Below are 19,576 nucleotides of genomic sequence, written 5' to 3'. Positions count from 1 at the left end.
ATGACTCATTAGTAAAAGTTGTATTCAAGAAAGAAAGAAATGAGTGTTCACCTGTGATAAATAATTAGGTGAGACTTGAACGTAAATATTACTCTTTCCTCATCATTCTAATTACTACAAGGAAGTTTCAGCTACACTGCATCAATTTGGAGTAGGAGAGATGCTGAGGAGATCGGCGAATGAACCTGCAATTACTCAAGAGTATGCAATAACAAAACTGTCACAGCTCTTTACCAACATATTATCACATTACAAAACACATACAAGATGAGTTTAGTTACAATGAACATTTTGATACACTATTTGAAAACCAAGAATACATGGTTATCTTGTCTATAAAATATAAAGTACCTTCTAAAACAATTTAATGTGTATTAAGAATGGATAAATAGGTGAACTCTGGATACGGAAGTCATTTAGTTAAAAATACCGCAACAGCTTATAGGCGAATGACAAAACTTTGTGATGTCATTCAGTTCTGAAGTAGTTTTATTCCTACTCTTTTAGCCTGACATGGGCAGAATGTAAAATTTTGACACTCAGCATATGCTACCTTAGTAATCTGTGGTGACAAAATCATTCAGACAGGTTTACTATGTACACAGCAAGGAAATCATTACAATCCATAAAACATTTTAGTAGCATATGATTAGTGAAATATAAACAGTACCTTTCCCAATTTTTTTATATCAAATTCTCGTAATTTTTTAGTAACCTCTCACAATTCTGCAATTAAGGTGATACACCAATAATGATTATGGACAATCTGTAAAAGGCGACAGTTCTGCACAAGCAACATTATATTAGCATGTTACGTATTACTAATGATGTCTCAATGATTGCCAACCCATTACAGCTATTAATTATTTATGTTTATTATTCAATTAAGTGTATATTAGAATATAAAGAATGTAATTCTAATTGGATGGGATAAATACGTAGTTCACCTGTCAATGGCAGTCACAGAACGGTACTCCAATTTCATTGACAAAAATCCCATTCCAGAATGAGATTTTCACTCTGCAGCGGAGTGTGTGCTGATATGAAACTTCCTGGCAGATTAAAACTGTGTGCCCGAGTCTCGGTTGGGCGCACAGTTTTAATTTTCCAGGAAGTTTCAAAAATCCCATTGCGTAAAAATGGATTGCTTTGCCACACCATTGGTCAATAATATACACAAACAACTCCGTTTTTATGTAGGTCAAAAACTTTTGTCCAAAAACTTATGGTGGGTTTATGTTGTGAGTTTTTCAGGTTGGTTATGTCTCGTTGGACTCTAGGAGCAAATTTGCCACAGATTTCTGGAAATCAAACAAAATTTGTTTGTAACAGTTTTTCTTGAAATTCTAAACCCATAGTGGGATGGATTTGAACACATTACAAAAAAACTTGAAATTATGCTCTTAGCCACTGTAGCACCAATTCATTTTGTTTTATGCTGCATGAGCAGAGTTATAAAGTGATATCAAAACTTGAACGATCATTTTGTTGGAAACTATTCTCAGTACACAAGCCAAAATACGTGACCCACTGCTTTCATACTTCAAGGCTTTGACAGTGTCAGAGAGTAACTTATCGAGGGTTCCCTTCTGAGCTACCAAATAATGGCTCACAATCTACCCTCACAGCTTTACTTCTGTCAGTCCCTCTTCTCCTACTTTTCAAACTTCTCCACAGCAGCATGAAAATTCATTCAGGAGACAATCTCCTAGGCCATTATGCCATTAAACCGCATTGTCCTTTGTTTCAAGAGTACTAGTCTAGCAAGGAATTTGGGAGAATTTTTGTGAAGTTTGGAAGATAGGAGGAAAGGTACTGGAGCAAGTAAAGAAGTGATGGCAGGTTGTGAGTCATACCTGAACAGCCTACTGCTACAACACTTGCTCACTGAGATGAATGATCCCAGGTTTGAACCCCGGTCCAGCACACAGTTTTAACCATCCAGAACGTTTCAATGTATGACCTATTGAAAGTACAGAACGAGTTTTTACAGATTTTTTCATTAGTTAAACGTACTGGACAAAATGTGAAACTGCTAATTGTATCCTGATAGAATATAGTTTACTATTATTTTTACTTGTTTTCTCAGCATCAACAATTTCAACTTGTGCAGGGGTGGGCAAACTTTTAAGCAAGCTGCTAAATTGTTTATACATTTTTGCTATTCTGAATTGCACTCACAACATGGAACCAACATTTCTGCTCGCAGCCTAATAAATGTCACATGATGTGTATATGCCAACTGCACTGTTGACAAATATACAATGAAACACGAGAAACTGAAATGAAATGATTATTTTGAAATGTGTTGTACAAAAATGAAATAAGTAGGCCAAAAACACTGTGAAATAAAATAAAATATTTATTGTATCATACACTACAAGTGCAAGTTTTATGATTTGGTCCACTGAACCCTCAGAAAGATAAGTGAAAAGTAACTCCATCAGTAAATGAAATGGGATTTTTCAAGGATAGGGGGAAGCGCTCTCTCTCTCTCTCTCTCTCTCTCTCTCTCTCCCCGTGTGTGTGTGTGTGTGTGGGGGGGGGGGGGGGGGGGGAGAGGAGAGAGAGAGAGAGAGAGAGAGAGAGAGAGGAGAGAGAGAGAGAGAGAGAGAGAGAGAGAGAGAGAGAGAGAGAGAGAGAGAGAGGGGGGGGGGGGGGAGGGGGGGGTTGCAGTTGGGGGGGGGGAGGGGGAGGGATAAAATATCTTACTGGTACACACTAGATCGCGTGTTCATAGGAAATACTCTATGTCCATATAAACTCTAATTTCATAATACTTCAGGATCACAGACACAGTCGATTCACTAAGTTACATCAAAAGTCAACCACTACAGTGTTTCAATTACTTCACCAACTATGATGTTAGTAGAGGCTTCGTTGTGTACTTTGACATGCTCCACATGAGTCATAGATGTTTATGGATTCGGTTAAGTTTCTCTTGTTCTAAATCGCTAAATTTGAGCACTGCTGCAATAGCATTTAGCATGTGTTTCTTGGAATTGGACTCATTCGTCGTAAGAAAACAGAGAACAACATTCTTCAGATACTCCAAGTTTGCTCCTTCTCTGGACTGACAACGATTTAATCTGAAATAACACAGCATATTGATATCATTTATAATAATAATAATAATAATAATAATAATAATAATAATAATAATAATAATAATAATAATAGTGATAACAATGCAAACAAAAGAGATGGTCTATTAATAAACAATAAATAGTTTACATATTAGCATTCAAAATATTTAAATTTACAAAATAGTTTTTGATAAAAATAATAGCAGTGAAAATACAAATGGTTTGTGGCCAAACAGTACACAAATTTTTCTTCAGACATAGTACATCACATGAAAAAATAAATTATCTGCTAATTATAGTATCATAAACTCAATTAACTAAGGCAAGAAAAAATAGGGGAAAGATCAATTCAGTATCAGTAACACATGCAAGGAGTGGCTAATGACAGAATATTAATTTAGTTTGCATTGCTTAGATATTATGAATAATCTAAGATTAATGTATCTGAAAGTTCTGAATGGAAAACAATTGAATGAGTAAAGATAACCACAAAGCAAACAGAGATTGTAGGACAGTTTATAGGAATATAAACAAGTACTAGAAGAATGTAACGTTATTTCTGTGTTCTTCAAGTCACATAGACATATTGTTTGGCCATGATAAGCTGCCCCACATTAGGACTACTGAGAGGATAGGAGTGATGAGAGAAGACAGCACCAACTCCTTCCCGCAAAGTTGGAACCATTACTTGTATCTTGTGCTTACATGAAAGCAGAGGTAACAAGTGCAGAAATATTGGCAGTGCTTGGAAACAAACCATTATATATTAACTAGTGCCAATTTTCTCTGCTACAGGCAACCAGTAAAAAGTATTGTGGCCAAACAGTACACAAACACAATGGGTTATCACATTATGGGGAGAGGTTATGGTGAGTCAAGTAGATGAGATAAACAAGGAAGAAAAATGAAGAGATGGGAGGCATTAGAAAGGGCAGAAAGGAAAGAGGATAAGAATATGGCATTTGAAATAGCTCTCCTTCGCGCAGGCAGAGGTAGAACTGATTTACCTGAAAAAGGTGTGAGAAGGCAAGGGATAGGGGAAATAGGTATTTACATTTTGCGGCGTGCAGTTGCAGCTGTACCAGTTATAAAGCTAAGTACTGACATAGTTATTCGTGCATTGTTACACAGTTATTAAATTTAATAGTTTTCAGTGGTGTTTCTTCCTGTTTGCAGTAAAATTACAATTTAATAAACTTTTGGAAACATTCTCCCAGTAAAATTTTCATTCAGTGTTTTAACTTCATTTGAATTTTTAGTTTTAGCTAGTAATTTTGTGAATTTTTGTAGGTACTGGTATTACCTGTGGTGTAGTAGTATTAATACAAATAGTTGCTTTCTTAGTAGACAGAGAATTTCGAGACCGCTACTGTTAGTTCTATAAATAGTTCTACTGGTGTAACTGAACTTTGGTAACGTAGACATACAGTTTTTTTTTTTTTTTTCAGTAACTGTAAAATTTTACCATGAGTGAGAAGTGTGGGCTCTGCCATAGGTTTTGAGGGGTGCGTTGCGGTGTGGGATTTGTTCAAAGTATTTTCAATGGGGGGGAATGCAGTGCGGAAGCCAGTGGTCATTCTAGCACGATCAACTCCAGGAAATGCAGAATCTGTAGTAGAAATAAGTTGATCGAGGAGCAAGAGCATACGATCTGTACTCTTCAGGTGTAGTTACAACGCACAAAGGAGGAACTAGATAGGTTGAGGGTGATGGGTGGTGGGGAATGGGAACTGGCAGTTGCCAAGAAGGCAGCTAGGAAGAGGAGGTATTCAGACAGTTATACTTTGCATATATGCAATAGATTTGACCAATTGTCAGAGTTGAGTGGAGAGGAGCCTCGTGTAGCCGTAGTTGTAGGGAACATGCAGCAGTCCTCAGAACCCAGGAGGCCTAGGTCAGTTGCAAAGCCTAACAGAAAGTAGAAGGTTCTGCTGCTAGGTAGTTCACACGGTAAAGGTGCAGCCAGCAGTTGCAGGAAGTATTGGGGAGTGAGTATCAGGTCACCAGCATTGTGAAGCCTAGTACAGGGTTGGCTGAAGTGACTGACAGCATAGGGGAGTTATGCAGGAATTTTACGAAGGAGGATCAGGTAGTGATAGTGGGTGGAGCAGAGAACAGTATTTATAGGGATGGGGAATGTGATGCAGGTGGTGACCTGGTAAAGATAGCTACTCAAACTGATGGCACTGATGTGTATTTCATGCAACTGTTTCAGCATTATGATTGGGCTCATCTTAATGCGGCTGTTAGGTGCATTAACATTGGGCTAGGGAGGGCATTGATGGCAGAGGGCATGGGTCACATCTCAGTGGTGCTGGTTGGGTCCATCAATAGATCGGGTTTCACAAGGCATGGGCTGCACCTCAATTGGTATGGGAAGGAGAGAGTGGCAAAGCTTATAGAGGACAGTACAGTGGATGGTGGTGGTGAGATCACTCATACAGAAATTCTTGTAGTAGTTGGTGTTAGATCTGCACCTTTTTTAGACTGAAGTCAGCTAATAGGTATACCTGCTTAAAGGAAGTTCCTCTAACTAATGGCTCACCTTCAGAGGATGTAATGTTTCCAAGAAGAGATGGAATTAGAATATTTCATCAAAATATAAGAGGTATTGGAGATAAAGTTAGTGAACTGCTTACAGATGTTGTCACTGAAATTATTGTTATATCAGAGCACCACTCAAATAATTTAACAATTCAGAGGCTTCCTTTACCGGGATACAGATTAGCTGCCTGTTTTTCAAGGAGTACCTTGCAGGGTGGGGGGAGTGGCTATGAATGTAAAAAACAGTATTCCATTTGAGTCCATAGACTTATCACGGCATTGCACTGAACAGATATTTGAATGTTGTGCAGGGGCAGTTGAATTTAATAAAACTAGACTTCTAATTGTTGTTTATTATAGGTCCCCTAACTATGACTTCAGAGCATTTCTGCTCAAGCTAGAGAGGTTTCTTGATTCACTTTGTAGGAAGTACCAAAAATTAATTACATGTGGTGACTTCAATATAAATTTGGGACATGACGGTGCAAGAAAAAGGATGTTGGCATATCTCATAAATTCTTATGACATGATGCAGACAGTATTTTTTCCAACTAGGGCGCAGAGCAACAGTAGCACAGCCACAGGCAATATTTTTATTCATTCTTCATTACTAGATGGGCATTCTGTTAATAAAATGGTGAACGGCCTTTCAGACCATGATGCACAAATTTTAACACTAAAAGGTTTTAGTACTCAAATGCCACATTTAATTAAAATCTATGTCACATTTAATTAAAAACTATGTAGGAAAGTTAATCCAACATCAATAGAGAGTTTTTAAACCTCATCAAGGAACAAGAGTTGCAGGATGTTCATAGTGCTGATAACATAGATGATAAATATAAAGCTTTCCTTAACACTTTTCTCATGCCCTTTGAGAGTTGTTTTCCATTAGAACATTCTAAACATGGAACTAGCAGAAATAGGCAGCCCGGGCAGCTGACTAGTGGGATAACCACTGAAAATGCTATATTCTCTTTTGTCTACGAGGTACTGGATGGGTTAAATAAAAGGTTTCGAATGCTAGGCAAATTTTTTTTTTTTTTATTTAACTAAGGCATTTGATTATGTTGATCACAAAATATTGCTCCAGAAGTTGGACCATTATGGAATATGGGGAGTAGCTCACAATTGGTTCATCTCTTACTACTTTAGCAACAAAAAGGTCATTATTCGCAATGTTGAGAATGGTTGTGATGTGGGGTCTGAGTGGGGTACAGTCAAGTGGGGGGTGCCCCAGGGATCAGTGTTGGGGCCACTCCTGTCCCTTATTTATATAAATGCTATGCCCTCTAGTATTACGGGTAACTCTAAAATATTTCTGTTTGCTTGGTAGTAGAGGATGATGCGTGCAACACTTCTCGGTTTCAAATAGTGCAGTTCATGGCTTGTAGAAAATAAACTAACGCTAAATCACAGTAAGACTCAGTTTTTAAAATTTCTAACACACAATTTAACAAAACCTGACGTTTTAATTTCACAGAATGGGCATATGATTAGGGAAACTGAACAGTTCAAATTTCTAGGTGCTCACATAATAAGCTGTCATGGAAAGCCTACGTTCAGGGTCTTGTTCAAAGACTTAATGCTGCAATTTTTACTATTCGAAAGGCATCTGAAATGAGTGATTGTTCGACATGAAAACTAGCCTACTTTGCGTATTTTCATTCACTTACGTTGTATGATATTATATTTTGGGATAACTCTTCCCATTCTAAAAGGATATTTATGGCTCAGAAACTGACAGTTCGGGCAATAAGTGGTGTAAGTTCATGAACCTCTTGTGACCCCTGTTCACGAGTCTGGGTATTTTGACATCTGCCTTTCAATATGGGCCTCAGAGGGGTAGCATATCCATGCCAGACTGTGTTAATGTATACAGTGTGTGTACAATTTCATATGGACACAAGCCATATGGAAGGGATGGACACAGAAATGACAATTTAAATGAGAATATTTTGTAAGCTGGTTGCATAGGGGAATATCACTTCAAGGGAGAAGGAAAGGAGTCTGAGAAAATGAATTCTTTCAGAGCGCAATGCAAGGCAATCACAGCCATGGAAAACCAGATATGCTTCTTTGGAGCCATCGGTGGCTTAGGTAAGAGTATTGGAAGTACTGGAGGATATGATTTGGGATGTCTGTGCATCATGTCTAGACATGGTGCTGGTTGTGAAGGCCTTGGCAAGCTGTTCGGCACATTGGGAGGAAGACTGCTCATTAGTGTCGATGTGCCTTCTTCAAGTGGAAAGATTACAAGGTGAAACTTTTAGGTGTGGAAGGAATGGCATTTGTCAAAACAGAACATTACTGGAGGCTGTTAGGAATAATAAGTCCTCACAGGGTTATTAAAAAAGTGAAAGTTGCCTTGTAGGAAAGCAGCTTGTCAGGACAACAAAAACCAGGTGTAACACACAGGACAAAAGGTGTTACACTGTAGAGGAATAAGTACAAAGTGTCTAGTCTTGGGTCAAGATCAAGAAGATATCAACAACAAAGTTGAAACAAGAAAGAAGTTTACAATTTTAAGGGAGGTATCCTAGAATGGCCCTCAAAGGGTTTGGTGTGCACATGTCCATAATCTTTCAAAGAAGACAGAACTAGTTGTGTGTGAAGATGCAATGTGTCATCTATAAGAGGAATAACCCAGTATGTGAGATTTTAAATGACATCATAATCGCTGTTGAATGTAGCAGCTATTTAACTCACAATTGCATTTCAGCCTTTGTGTAATTTTCAAGTGGTACTGCAAAAGCAGACAGGTTCAGAAAAAGAGGGTCTGTGATGGCCTGTCTAGGGATCTGAACAAAACACCACCAAACACAACCTTTCATCTTAGCTCTGCCACAGGGGAGTGCAGTTAGGTAGGTTGGTTTTGTGTGTGTGTGTGTGTGTGTGTGTGTGTGTGTGTGTGTGTGTGTGTGTGTGTGTGTGTGTGTGTGTGTGTGTGTGCGTGTGTGTGAGCTGAAAAAGAATGCAAGTTTTTGGGCCGACCTACAATAGCCAGGTCTTATTTACACTGCTCTTTTTTTTAAAAAAAAAAAAAAAAAAAAAAAAAAAAGAGGAAGGAGGAGGAGGAGGAGGAGGAGGAGGAAGTCCAGAAGACATGATGGTTGGATATACAAGTGCCTGTGTGCATACACAGTCATCGGATTTGTAACTGATTAGACTTGCAATTCTCTGTAACATGTAAATCACCCATCAGAGTGCATTACTGTTGCTTGTGACAATGGCCTGATGCTGGACTGCATGAGAACATGCAGGCAGGTATACCCATCATCAGAGTTTTGGTTTGACCTCACATCTGATTGCCACAAGGGAGTACTGTAAGTAATGGATACCCTGCAACATTCTGTGTCATCCTACAATGCTAGTCAGAGATTAGCAGTAGCCAGACAGGGAATTGCCACAATGCAAACAGCTGCGTTTGGAGTGGTGCCGTGACCGGGAAGGATGAACAACTGACAATTGGTGTCACATTGTGTTCAGCAATGAATCTTAATTCTGCATGACCTCTGATGACCATTACTGGTGATTATGGTAGCAACATGGGGAGGATACAAATTTTCCAGTGTTTCGGGGAGGCATGTTAAGGATCAGTTACCAAACTGTGGTCCAGCTTGCCTCAGGGGAGGATCCAATGGCTTTATGACACCCTTCTTAACTGAATCAGGGCATGCATCCAGATCGGAGGTGGTGCAGTGACATACTGCTAAATGGGCTCCTACTGTCAAGTTCTTTGTAAATCTGATTCGATTTTGTAAAGACTAACATAACATCACACAACCCATCAGCCCATGACATACCATTTCATTTCTTCCTCCCCTTCTGGATGTTTCACTTTTGGTCATGTTATGTATGTGCTGCTCCACTATTCAATGGCTTCATCAATGTGATATTATCTTTACTCATTCCACTGTAACCCACCCACAGATCAGGTAAGAAAGGCTCCCAGAATCTTTATTCAAAGGAGAGAGAGTAGGATAGTACAAATGAATTATGTAAATCAATAAACATTAACCTAAAAACCAAATTCTACTGTTAGTGCATTGTTACCTACTGACCTATCAATTTCCTCCTGTAGGCTCTGTACCTCATCTGCATGTTTTTCACGATCAGTGGCAGAGAGTCTCCTGAGTTCACGGAGTGCCGCTTCCAACTGATGGCGTTCCCTCCGCAGTGATGAAATCTCCACGTCACGCCGAGCCAATTCGTGGGCATAGTGTAGTACGTGTGGGCTGTCACTGGTGTTCCCCAAATTAGCCAGAACTGTTTCTGCATCCTGGACCTTAAAATTAATCCCAAATATTGGAAATCAATGAAGCTGGTATCGACACTCAAACTTAACAGCTAGTGCTTTGCTTCCTTGAGAAATGAAATGTAAGAACAACTCCAACAGCACACACCAAAAATGTTACATGCGGTTTCCAGAAAGGCTTTCGAATCATCATGTATGCCCCATGTATATACAAAGACAGAGTGTATTGAAACACAATTGTTGTTAATTAACTATGATTTAACTTTGTGGGAGATTATGATACACTGATTAGATAAAGAATGTCACATTGTATATATCACTCACTTTAGATTATGTGGTCCAAACAGACAAAATGTTGTGAAAGACTGGACTCTGCCAAATATATTGTTTGGGCTGTAAATTTTGAGTTTCACAATCAGATGATCGTATTTTATGGAGTCATAAGCCTGACCATATATGTCAAAAATTATATCCACTCTATATGTATTAAGGAGATTATCTCCACACCTTAATTCCAAAAAATGGACTGTGTATTTTGGATTACCATATCCTTTCTCGTCTTTCTCATCTCTGTGAGGCACGACTTACCAATTTAATATGAAAAGGGATTTTGTACTGCCAAAGAAATCCTTGAGGTAATGTAGGTTGATTCTTACAAAGAAGAAAACAGCAACCAGCCACTATTAATACTGCTATTTATTTAAGTAAATAGCGCGGTAACCGGTTTCTAACTGAAAAGTTCATCTTCAGACTGCTGTTCACAATATTTATAAGATGCACTTTACATAATTATCAGTTTTTGATATTTACGCTTCCACTGCAGCGAAATATTCTTGGTGTGTTGGTGCCCTACGGTAGAAAACAGTGTTATAAGCATCCTATGTGAACATACTAACCTCCAAACGATGAAATACAGAGTAAACAAATATGTGAGGTTAAGTGGTTACAGTACTTACATCGAAAATTCCGCGAAAATTTTTTGCGAAGTTGCAGGATTGCATTTTTCAAATATTGTATAGTATATGTGGCACTTATTTGATTTGCAAATGACCATATTGTGCATAGTAACACACACACACACACACACACACACACACACACACACACACACACACACACACACACCAAAAAGTATTTGCCACATGTGTTGACACAAAGATTGAAGGTTTACAAACACAACAGTGCCAGAGATGTTCTCTATCAGAGATATTCCAATATACAGATTGTTTGATTTCACAGTATGTTATTACTACATATTATCATATTATCATTAATCTAATCTAATCTAATCTAATCTAATTAAAGAACAGACATAACATAATGAAAATTGAAACACAAGGAGCTTCTATTACAATATAAACATTGCTTAAATTTGACAGTGGACACTTTTTTTTTAAGAATCAAGGTAACAGTACAGGTACTTATATTACAAAGAATAAATATTACATTGTGAGCATACCATATTCTGTGAGCTTTAATTACAATTAAATTGGAAAAATGTGGTGGCAAGTTCATATGAATGTTACTAACATGGTATTGTATAAATACTATGCCATAAACAGGCAACAACAACAACATATACATGAGGTACATGAATAATGTGAGAGTAGAAATTATATTAATGTAGTACGGCATACAACAATTTTTTTTTTCAGTTCTAAAGTTGCAGTAATGTGTGATGGACAGGCAGCTGTATTGTGATGTAATACTTTGTTGGAATATTGATTGTGTTGTGTTTGTAAACCTTCGATCTTTGTGTCAACACTTGTGGCAAATACTTTTTGGTGTGTGTGTGTGTGTGTGTGTGTGTGTGTGTGTGTGTGTGTGTTACTTTGCACAATATGGTCATTTGCAAATCAAATAAGTGCCACATATACTATACAATATTTGAAAAATGCAATCCTGCAACTTTGCAAAAAATTTTCGCGGAATTTTCGATGTAAGTACTGTAACCACTTAACCTCACATATTTGTTTACTCTGTATTTCATCGTTTGGAGGTTAGTATGTTCACATAGGACGCTTATAACACTGTTTTCTACTGTAGGGCACCAACACACCAAGAATATTTCGCTGCAGTGGAAGCGTAAATATCAAAAACTGATAATTATGTAAAGTGCGTCTTATAAATATTGTGAACAGCCGTCTGAAGATGAACTTTTCAGTTAGAAACCGGTTACGGCGCTATTTACTTAAATAAATAGCAGTATTAATAGTGGCTGGTTGCTGTTTTCTTCTTTGTAAGAATCAACCTACATTAATTGAATACAGCCACGGTCTCACCATGTCAGTTTTAGACAAAATAGCTTAAATCCTTGAGGATCGTAGTGAAACTTAAATCAGAAACATCTAGAAAAACCTATTTACTCGTGATTTATGGTGTGTCTGTTCTATAAACCACTATGTTTGTCAAAGACATCACTCAAGTTACAAATAGGAACATGTAAATTCACAACCCTGATACAAAGCTTAAAATTATTTCCATTAGAACAACAGAACATTAGCTTTGACAGCAAAAAGCCTGTAGGTAAAAGAAACTGTTTTTCATAATTTCTATTTGCCACAAATGCCCATATAACTTGTAACTAACAAATGATAATATAAGCAACAATCTTATCCTAAGCACTAAGAGTAGTACTAAATTGCATGTAAAACCAACTCCTCACAATCAAATGAATTACTGTCCTATTGCATGCACCAAATAAATGTTGAAAGGAATTCAAAATCATCTTTGTAGGCATGAATAATGCCATAATTTTATTTTGAAGCCGCTGCCTATGCAGGTAAAATTACATTTGACAAAGTACAAAATAAATTTGAAATTTAAAGGTCCAGTTCACATATATCAGCTTTTTTTTTCTTTTCCACATATTATTTTATAATTATTTACATCATTCGATTGGCAGTAATTATTTCAAAGGTGTTGTTTTCACTTCCGTAACCTTTCCAGAACTTCTACATCAATAGGACACTTTCTTTTTTATTTTACTGTTGTGTAATTCCTCCTATTTGTTCACTACAGGTACAACCCTTCATTGTTCAAAAAGTTTCATCACATTTGACCCTACTCTTTCTCTTTTATTTACTCTCTGCCTATGAATCATTACTGTACAACTCTTGTGACAGCTCTTATCTATTGAATATTAGTGAAATATTGAATACTGTAGGTTACCCTCAATTTTTGTAGTCAGAAGTTATCATACACAAACAACATAATATTTAGACAGTTTGTTCTCATGCTAATTTTATTTGAAGCTTAAATTCTTGCTTCCACTGTTGTGCAGTATCAATACCTATACACATGGACATCCACAAAAATTTATCCAAGAAGGGGACAAGACTCTAAAATTGCAATGTTTATATAACTGATTCAACATATTTGGACAAAACTCATGCATCTAAACAGATTGATAGTTAATGATTAATGGAAAATCTCATGTAAAGATGTGAAACAAATACTAACAAAGAGATAGAGGGGCTGGCCAGTACTTACCTCAGCTCTGAGCTGAGGTAGGTAAGTACTGGCCAGCCCCTCTATCTCTTTGTTAGTATTTGTTTCAGATTGATAGTTATTCACTCAATATTTTTGGTAGGTAGCTTACTTTCATACAGAAAAAGTAAGCAAACATGATTACAGTAGTACAGTAGTAGCTCCATTTACGATATGAAATCATTTCCTACTATAAATCCAGTGAAGGAAATACGCTAAAAACAAACAGGGTTATTCAACTTTGATACAGTACATTCATAAACCCTTTCTCCCGGAGGGGGGATCTTACAAAACACCATGTCTGATGATGTATTTAGAACTTTTGCATTATCCTCATGTTTTCAATTTTTTTAACATTTCATTGGAACTGAGCAGATGAGTTTAAGTAACATTTTTTGGTTTATTTGTGTAAAATTTAACCATCGCACCAACATCTGACACAGTGAGTACTGGGAGCCTCTCAAAACCACACTCATATTGCCCTTCAGACGAAACTCATAAAAAGCAAGGACAAAATGGGTCAGCCCACATTTCTCCAGTCTGATGTATTGTTGTGAATTAACACAAACTGTGTTGCAGAATTTGCTCCTTCTAGATTTCAAGAACATTTCAACTTTTAGATAATAAATCTTTACGGTCTTGGTATTTAGCTCTTCTTTTTCTCTCTACTAGCACATAAAATGGTATTTATTTATCTTGAGTGTTGAAGTTGGGTCCATAGCAAAAATGAGTACACATACAGCTTAACATGGTAATGTCCTTCAGGATCTACGAAAATCATTGTGTCATGTAAAACTGAATATATGTCACAGTAAGCCCCCAGATATCAGATTTGTGGACTATCAAGAGATAATCTATGAAACATACACCAAAGTACAATGTGATTTTACTCGCAGATAGCCATGGAAGAAATCTAGCTGAAATTCTAAATAATTCAAACAATCATCATCAAGTGAGCAGTGTTTTGAAACCCTGCGCAAAAACAAAAATCATCATATAAGGTGCCAACTTGGAAGATAAAATGCTGCATATAAATGATTTCATAGTTTGTGTAAGTGGTGCCATAAGTGATGTGGAAAGCAATGAATCTGGTGTTTGCATTGATGCTCTGAAGAATTTCCTTGAAGACGATAAGGAGAAAAACACGATTGTCACTACTGTCCAGCATTGGTATGATCTGATCAACAACTCGTGTGCAAACATGGAAATAAGAAAAACAAATATTAAGTTTCAAGGCGCTATGTTCAAACTATGAAAATTGTTCTATTCTAGGTATAGGAAAGTTGGATAGAGATCAACACACTAATCATGGATTTCATTTGAACTATGCAGGTAAACGTTGTGTGAAAAATTAAATCCAATAATAAAAGAAATGATCAAACTGAAAAGCCTTATATATAAAAACAGTTCATTCACAAATGAAAGTAGTCCTACAGAAACATTTTTAATGTAAAACAGCCTTCACAATGTATATGGGGATGACAGTTAACTCAAAATAATATCACAAAATGGCCAATATATTACCAACAAAATAGAACAAATTGACGAATTTTTAAGTCTCAGTAGTCCTCATATTTATCTTGTGAATGAACTAGGGTGCAAAACTAAAGAAGTGTGTAGCATTAATTTAAGTAATTATAAAATGGTCAGTGTCTATTGTAGGAAACAGCAAAAAGGTGGGGGTGTTGGTATTTATGTCAAAAATAATGTCCAGTGCAAAAACGTTGATTGGGTATATAAATCTGCATGTGAGATAGTTTTTGAAATAGCTGCAGTAAGAATAAAACTTAAAAATAGGAGTTTAATAATAGCTAGCCTGTACAGATCTCCTAACAGAAACGTGGAAGAATTTGTCCGTCATTTAGAGGTGCTTGTTGACAAACTCTCACCTCATAAAAAACAGACTATAAGAGTAGGGGATGTGAACACAGACACCTTCACTAATATTATAAATTATCTTGGATATATTTTACAGTCCTATAATTACACTCATGTGAATTCAACACCAACAAGAATTACATGTGACACACAGACATGTATTGACCATGTAATTACAAACTTAAGAAAGGAAGATCTTGTAGTTAGAACTGTTGAAAATCACATTTCAGATCATTGGGCATTAGTCCTAGAGCTTCTTACAGACAAGGAAATAGTATCTGATGGGGACATGTTTACCTGTAAAAGAAAGCTTGACTATCGTACATTAAAGAAAACCCTCACACACACAAATTGGCATCAGGTAGGCCTATATGAAATAGAAGATATCGATGAAAAGTGGGACAAATTTTATACAACATTAACCCACTGTCTTAATCAAGTGTGCCCATGTGTCAAAATACTAAAGAAAACTGACAGTTCTGACAGATTCACAGACCAGTGTAGTAAGACAAGTAAGGAGGGTGTGATTGACCCACCACAGGTGCTAAATCCCAGTATCGGCAATAATAATTCATTCTTCCTGAGGTGTGTTACAGCACTGGATCATGAAAACCATTTCCAACTTAAAAGCAAATACACACACCAAAAAAGTTTTGCATCAGCCCGGTTCCCAGAACTCCTGAAGATGGACATTGACTGTATCACAGACACCGTCCCTTTGACTTTTCAGAGATGTCACTAAACCTGCTCAAAGACATAAACAACCACACATGAGCAGCACCTATTAGACAGGGGGTCTGACAGCTGATCAGTTCCAGTCATTCCACCAGGTACACAACTCGCATTGCCAGTAGTTCAAACATGCCTAGACGGTCAGTACCACACTTCGATCACGTCTGCATTGTTACTTTGTGCCAGCAAGGGCTCTTAACAAGGGAAGTGTCCAGGTGCCTCTGAGTGAACCAAAGCAATGTTGTTCGGACATGAAGCAGATACAGAGAGACAGGAACTGTCGATGACATGCCTCGCTCAGGCCGCCCAAGGGCTACTACTGCAGTGGATGACCACTACCTACAGATTATGGCTCGGACGAATCCTGACAGCAACACCATCATGTTGAATAATGTTTCTCATACAGCCACAGGACATCTTGTTACGACTCAAACTGTGCACAATAGGCTGCATGATGCGCAACTTCACTCCCGACGTGCATGGCAAGGTCCATCTCTGCAACCATGACACCTTGCAGTGGTACAGATGGGCACAACAACTTGCCGAATGGACCGCTCAGGATTGGCATAACATTCTCTTCACCAATGAGTGTCGCATATGCCTTCAACCAGACAATTGTTGGAGATGTGTTTAGAGGCAACCGGTCAGGCTGAACACCTTAGACACACTGTCCAGCAAGTGCAGCAAGATGGAGGTTCCCTGATGTTTTGGGGTGGCATTACGTGGGGCTGAAATTCGCTGCTGGTGGTCATGGAAGGCGCTGTAACAGCTGTACGATACGTAAATGCCATCCTCCAACCGATAGCGCAACCATATCAGCAGCATATTGGCGAGGCATTCGTCTTCATGGATGACAATTCACGCCCCCATCGTGCACATCTTGCGAATGTGCTTCCTTCATGATAATGACATTGTTTGACTAGAGTGGCCAGCCTGTTTTCCAGATATGAACCCTATCAAACATTCCTGGGATAGATTGAAAAGGGCTGTTTATGGACGACATAACCCACCAACCATTCTGATGGATCTGTGCAGAATTGCCATTTTTGAGGAGTGGGACAATCTGGACCAACATTGTTTTGATGAACTTGTGGATAGTATGCCATGATGAATACAGGTGCGCATCAATGCAATACGATGTGCTACTGGATATTAGATGTACCGATGTGTACAGCAATCTGGACCACCACCTCTGAAGGCCTCATTGTATGGTGGTAGAACATGCAATGTGTGGTTTTCATGAACAATAAAAAGGGCGGAAATGATATTTATGTTGATCTCTATTCCAATTTTCGGTATAGGTTCTGGAACTCTCGGACCGAAGGTGATGCAAAACCTTTTTTTGATGTGTGTACAACCAGTGGCCGTGATGAGATCTCAGCGAAATTTCTGAAAGAATGTAGTAATGAATTAATAAAGCCATTACAACATTTAATAAACAGCTCTTTTAGTCAGGGGTCATTTCCTGACCTGTTAATAGTCACTGAAATAAGACCGGTGCATAAAAATGGGATAACAATGGATAGACAAAATTATATATTTCATTGACATCAGTACTTTGTAAGTTGTTGGAAAGGCTACATCTTGATCAACTTGAGCCATTTATCTGCAAGTACAATGTATTGAAAAACTGTCAGTTTGGTTTCATGAAGGGTCGATCTACAATAACAGCTGTAGCTACCTTTTTACAAGAGGTATTGAATAAACTTGATGAAGGAAACAATATTATTGACACGTTTATAGACCTATCCAAGGTTTTTCACTCTGTAAATGATTTTGTTGTTCTACATAAATTAGAAACTTATGGAGTCGGAGGAGTACCATTAGATCTGTTAAGATCCTAACTTGCTGACAGGAGACAATGTGTAAAGCTGTATTATATAACTGGGAGACACAAACAGCAAAATCATCATATGGAATTCTTAACTGTGGAGCCCATGAGGGAAGCATTAGTAGGCCTTTTTTTGTTTACTGTGTACATCAATGATATAATAATTCCACAAAACTCAAACCTTGTAAATTATGCTGATGATGTCTCCTTCATAAGCTGGGGCTCTACAAAACAGTTAGCAGAGAAAAATAATGCAGAGAACATTAGTCTCATCACAGAATATCTCACTAAAAACAAATTGGCACTAAATAAGGACAAGAAAATTCTGATGGAGTTTCTGCTAAATTATAAAGCAAGACAAGTGGACACAGAACCAGAGCTATCAGTTGATAAACATAAATTCTTGGGTATTATAGTAGATGAACATCTTAAATGGAAGGAGCACATCAGCTACACGTGTAAAAAAATCTCCTGTAACACATACCTGCTATAAAGCCTTTCCAACATAAGAGTGCAGTCTGATTTAAGACTAATTTATTTTGGAATTATACACTCCCACCTGCAATATGATATCAAGATTTGGGTTAGGTTAGTTTTTTTTTAACGTCCTGTTGACAACGAGGTCATTAGAGATGGAGCGCAAGCTTGGGTTAGGGAAGTATGGGGAAGGAACCATCCTGGCATTTGCCTGAAACGATTTAGGGAAATCACGTATCAAGATTTGGGGTGGGGCACCAACTGTATATATGGACAGGGCTTTTAGAGCACAGAAAAGAGAAAGTAGAATAATATCTAATATCAGTAAGCGACAGTCCTGTAGGGAATATTTCATTAAGTATACCATGCTAACAGTGTATTCATTGTATGTTCTCAGAACTATACTGTTTTGCAAAAGAAAATATGGAGCATAGTGTAATCAATAGTGAAATCCATAATTATAATACATTAAAAAGAGAGAATTACCACATAAAATTTAGTCATAAAAGAGCAACAGATCATGGTCTATTTTCTGCTGGAAGACATTTTTTATAACAGATTGCCAAATAATATAAGATTGTTAAAAGGAAACATATTTCAGACAAAATTAAAGCAACTGTTAATTGATAAATGTTTGTACTCCATCAAAGATTTCTAATGTTATTGCGTATAATTTATATTTACTTCTAAACTTTTTTTTATGTTCTTGTGTTTGTAAACTGACTATGTCCATGACTTAAGTTATTATGGACAACTAAACCATTTATTATTATTATTATTATTATTATTAATGTAATGCAACAGCTGAGACAGGAGAATGCTATAACCAGCTTTGGCGGTAACATGGAACTGTAACTGCTGAACCCCTCTTGCAGTCCTCACCACAGGTGGCATCACGATCTCCAAGCAGTCAACATAAGGGGCACTCTCAGAAGAAACCATGCTCCCAGGACATAAGTCGCATTACCTGGAGAGACACCATGACCACAAACTATCTACAACTGTACTCCCGCTGCTCAGAGAAACCAGTATCTCCTGCCATTGTTTACATGGAACATTCAATGAACTGGCTGCTATCCATTGACAACTTTGACTTCAGCTCTGGACATTCACACAGGCTCTGTTGCTGGCTGGCTGCATTCTGTCTGTGTTATGCAAAACTTACAAGTTTGTTAAAAGTTTGTTAATTGTCTGCCTCTAATGTGTCGGTCTATCTGGCAAATAATTATAGACTTCAACATAGAATGTGTGCTTGTGCTAACTTAATTAGCTTTATTATAT

General features: G+C 37.5%; 1 protein-coding gene across 1 annotated transcript in view; it reads right to left on the bottom strand.

Moving 5' to 3' along the window:
- Positions 1–206: 206 nt before the first annotated feature.
- Positions 207–19,576, bottom strand: part of LOC126281685 (GRIP and coiled-coil domain-containing protein 1) — a 148,330-nt gene continuing 128,960 nt past the window's right edge. Inside the window, exons 11-12 of the mRNA XM_049980851.1 lie at positions 9,695–9,918; positions 207–3,089 (exon numbers count right to left, since the gene is read on the bottom strand). Of these exons, the coding sequence (XP_049836808.1) occupies positions 2,909–3,089; positions 9,695–9,918 (405 nt within the window). The 3' untranslated portion in view covers positions 207–2,908. The remainder of the gene's footprint in view (positions 3,090–9,694; positions 9,919–19,576) is intronic.

This window comes from Schistocerca gregaria, chromosome 7, assembly GCF_023897955.1.
Source record: "Schistocerca gregaria isolate iqSchGreg1 chromosome 7, iqSchGreg1.2, whole genome shotgun sequence".
NCBI classification, from domain to species: domain Eukaryota; kingdom Metazoa; phylum Arthropoda; class Insecta; order Orthoptera; family Acrididae; genus Schistocerca; species Schistocerca gregaria.
This window is presented reverse-complemented; position numbering and strand designations above follow the sequence as displayed.